General features: G+C 36.9%; 1 protein-coding gene across 1 annotated transcript; it reads right to left on the bottom strand.

Moving 5' to 3' along the window:
- Nucleotides 1-201: 201 nt before the first annotated feature.
- Nucleotides 202-1812, bottom strand: LOC309719937 (otoraplin-like). Its single transcript, XM_082556365.1, has 4 exons — nt 1576-1812; nt 1314-1453; nt 941-1051; nt 202-831 (listed from the first exon to the last, which is right to left on the bottom strand). The coding sequence occupies exons 1-4, from the start codon at nt 1742-1744 to the stop codon at nt 808-810; spliced, it is 444 nt and encodes a 147-aa protein (XP_082412491.1). The 5' UTR covers nt 1745-1812; the 3' UTR covers nt 202-807.
- Between the last annotated feature and the right edge of the window lie 2632 nt (nt 1813-4444).

The raw sequence follows: 4444 nt of genomic DNA, 5'->3' as shown, positions 1-4444 counted from the left end.
GGATGTCTGACCTGGGTATTTTTCCAAATCACCATGAAACATCTAACAGAGGTTTTAGTAAAGCAGGTGCATTTTTAGAAAATGCATTCATTTATTTGAAAATTACCACTGTGTTTCTGCTGCTCCATCAAAACATGCTGTCATGTTGTCTCAAATGCTGGTAAAATAAGAATACCCTGATAAAAACAACAACAACAAAAATACTTTAAATAGTGTTTTATGTATTTTTGTCACATATAACATCTTTGGATACTTACATTTTTTCTCTATAGGATGAATAAAAATGTAAAATAGAATCTGAATTTAGGCCTTCTGTCCTGAGCTCTTCACACCAGTCATGATACTTTTTTTTAAATTACTTTTTTAAAAATTAATTCTATTAGATGACATTTCTTTTGAGAACATAGTGGAGTAGAACATAGTAGAATGAATGAAAAGTCAGGATTTTATAAGATGTCTCTGATAACACTACCAAGAAACCTTGACTCCAATAAAAAAAAAGACTGTAAGCTTTAGAAAACGAATTTAATCATTTTCACAGCAGCTATTTCTCAGCATAAGCAGCTCCAAGCCAGTTTCTAGATGTGTAACAAAGACAAGTACAATATAATTGCAATTACTAGTCAAGAAAAATCATAAAAAAGGTGTCTGGAAAATTCATTTCTTTAACTTTTATATATTTATATAATCAAAATGTTGGAATAATATAGACAAAAAGACTCATTGAGTTAATGTCTGCATACTTTGTCCTTTATAAATGCCAGAGTTACTAACAGAAAGAGTTGACAAGGAAGAGGTTTCAGCCCCTTAATCGCAGTAGAAGTCCATGTCCTGAAAGACAAGCAAAACATCAGGTTCTACTTCCTAACATGGAATGGGGAAAAAAAAGTATTCATTCATTTAAAAAAAAATGTTGCATAAAAGAATTCAATGTACTAACAGTTGTTTGGATCTTAACTGTGTTTTCTGTAAACCTCTGTGTCTCCTTCACCACAGTTGCAGGGAAGTATCCAATGATGCCCATCTGGTCCACGTACCGCTCACTGTAAATCTGCCAGCAAAAATAATATAACTCCAGCAAATTAGCATGCACCACACTCTATATGTATTATGCATAACCTTTCTTACAAAACTTGACATAATGAAAAGCCTGCTCGTTTCAGATACGGTGGACTCTGATATGCAACCAAATGTCTTTTCTTGTCAGAAAAGCCAGAAGGTTTGTGTTTGTTTACCACAGCTGTTGCACATCTTCTGTCTTTCACAACTCAAGTGTACAGTGCCATTAAACAGTGTACAAAATCTGCACATACGCTTCCAGACCAGAAGACTCCAGCGCCCTCTGCTGCAATGAGTTTGGAGTACACATAAACCACCTGACCCTTTCTGAGGTTGAGAAATCGGCAGTCAGGAGATATGAAGTAATCCAAGACTGTGGCCATGGAGAGAACATCTAATACAGCACAGGAAAAAATACAAAAGAAGAATGCGAAACATAAGCATCTACTGTTGATTTTGAAACGTGCTGCATCCTGCATGCTCTGCTATGCTTCTGTTTTTAATGCTCAGACTTACATGAGCACTCTGCATCTCCGCAAATCTTCTGGTCTGCTAGTTTATCCATATGGACAGCCCTCGTGGTCTGGTGGAGCAGTCCCACACACAACAGAATCACCAGTGGATAACCCATCCTCGCCAAAAGACCAAGAACAAGCGACTGTTGTGAGTGTGTGTACGTCCGCATGTGAATGCAGATGTTTGATGGAACTTAAGACTATAAAAATCACAAACACTTCTCTCAGCCAGGACAGAATGGGCTGAGCCCCTTCATCACACATCGACTAGCCAATCAGTGTCGAGTCTCAGAAATTCCACACTCTGTAAGTATTCATTTCCATCAGGGGAGTTGGCTGACTTTTCTCAATTCTTAGCCTCTTTGCAGAAAGAAAGTTTGCTGTAAACTGTAAGTGTTACACTCTATAAAAAAACACATTCGTAAGCAGTAAAGGCCTTTAAATGCTATTTCTTTACAGTCAACCAGCTTTAAGATTTATCAAATCGATTTGACCATAAACCATCTTCAATAAATATGCAAATAAAGTACTGTTCAAAAGTCTTATGCTACCACTCATCCCTTTTGCCTCCAAGAAGCCAGACTTTGTTGTAATTTTTTAAGTTGTCTTGAGGACTAGTTCTTTAGTTTTCTTTGTAGGCCTTTCAAAGGTTTTCTTTGAACACTGGCTGCTGACTCATTTTCTGTCCACTCTTTGCACCTGACTACTTTCACTGACCGACCTATGAATCACTGAAGCAAAACATGTTTACTTAACTCATAGAATCAACCAGTGTTGAGTCTACACATAACAGACAACTTCGCAAATAATCTATTTTAAATTGTATCCTTTTAGCTGCCTGTTGCCAAAACACATCTATTGTTCCCATGTCTTTAACTGAATTCCAGAATAATGCACAAGATAACACAGTTTGACAGGTATAAAATAGTATTTTTGCACCAATAAGGCAATTCCAAAGGCGCTATTAGCTAAAATCTTGCTGTATCTCGGCAAAGTGTGCAGTGTGTCCATTAAAACATTTGAAATTGGACAAGTGGGGGACAAAACAAGAAGCAGCCTACAAACCTGTCTATAGCAAATGAAAATCATGCTCTTAATAAACAGAAAAAGATCCACCAGAGACTTGACACGGGAGCTTAGATGTATATCTGGGCCTTCAGTTGATCCATCTACTGTTCACTGAAGCTTAATCATCAATTATCTCAGTGGAAGTGTGGCTGCTTAAAAGGGAAGCATGCTTGCATGCTTAAGAAAGGGAAACAGTTAGAAAACGCTGAAGTATGCCATATTACACAAGATCATCATCAATATGTAAAAGGGAGGTCAGGTTAGACGTACAACAGTGAGTGCCTACAGCCCTCTGTGAAACACAGCAGCAGTTGTGTTAGTGTCTTCTTAAAATTGTTGCAAGTATGATTGTAGAAAAGTACTATCAGATCCACCATGCAATGCCATTTCTGTAGTGTGGGATTTGCAATTGCTTAATTTTGGCAACGATCCAAAACACACTGAAAATGCCTGGATACAAACACACACACACGCACTATCAGTCATGGATTGACCTACTGAAGCAGTGTGGGATCATTTTGATAGCGAAGAGAATGAAAGGCAGCCAACAACCAAAAGAAGGGCTTATAATGTCCTGGGGAACTATTCCAGAAGACTACTTAAAGAAACTGCAAGAAACCTTCCTAAGACAGAGCTCATCATCATGCTGAAGAATAAAGCGGCCATACAAATATTGACTTTCAAGCTGGTTAGACTTATAAAGTTTGTTTTTTTACCTTGCAAACTCTGTTTGCATTTATGTTTGCACACATTTCAATAAAAGCCTGCACCTAGTTCCCACTTTACTAGCAAAATATAAAGAAACAAAGGGTGACAAGACTTTTGCACAGCATTGTGATTCATATCGAGTTTGTAAAATGTTTAGCTTACACATCACTTCCTTTGGGTGTCGCTAAAGCGGCTGCAAAAAATATAGGTCAAACAAAATTACTAAATATTGTGTAAAATTGGGTACCCGATTTTACATTGATTTTAACTGTCTGTGAAACAGCTTATATCCAGACTTGAATTGAAAAACCTTGCGTATATGACGTGACGTGTAAAGAAATAAATCCCTTAATCTTAGCAGTACAAGATGACAAAATCACTAATTTAATATGTAAATACATAAATAAATACCTAAATGTAAATACCTTACAACGTTGAAGGTAAATGTGCTTGACGGTCATGAGGTTCTGGTTGAAATATAGTTCGATTGCAAATATAACAATGCCCAATCAAGTTTAATTTTTCAAATAGTAATCTATTTGAAAAGTTCAATGTTGTCCTTTCACCCACTGTGTTCTCGGGATCCCGAAGGTTTTATATATAAGAGCTGTATTTTCAACACATCTTGTCTAACTTATGGTCAAGAAATCACACCATTTTACAATTCCCTCAGTTTCTTTTCGCTGCTTGCTGGATATCAATTCAACAAACCACTTTCAGTTTACCTGGCTAGATGATAATTGTTAGTAATTATAAGTCTTTCTTAGCAGCTGAAATAATGACGTTGAATCTTCCCAGAAATACCATACAGATACAAAACCTGAGGTAATAAAGCCTCAAGGGCGTTGGCATGCAGGTCACATTCCTTATAATTAAACTGGTGACATATTTTAGATGTCATCAACTTTGTAAACAAGCTGGACATTACGCACTTATTTCCTTCATCTGATGCAAACCACTGAAAACCGAGTATGTTTACATCTAGATGTAGGCGGGTGGGGTTTAAACTGACATGCAATATGAGTAAATAGGAAAACAAAATGAACCTCTCCCTCGCGCTACGCAGTTATTTAAAACAAACGCACCATTGGCAT

Source organism: Aulonocara stuartgranti (assembly GCF_965226115.1).
Source record: "Aulonocara stuartgranti genome assembly, chromosome: 13".
NCBI lineage: Eukaryota > Metazoa > Chordata > Actinopteri > Cichliformes > Cichlidae > Aulonocara > Aulonocara stuartgranti.
The sequence above is the reverse complement of the archived record's forward strand: the minus strand, read 5'-3'. Positions and strand labels throughout refer to the sequence as shown.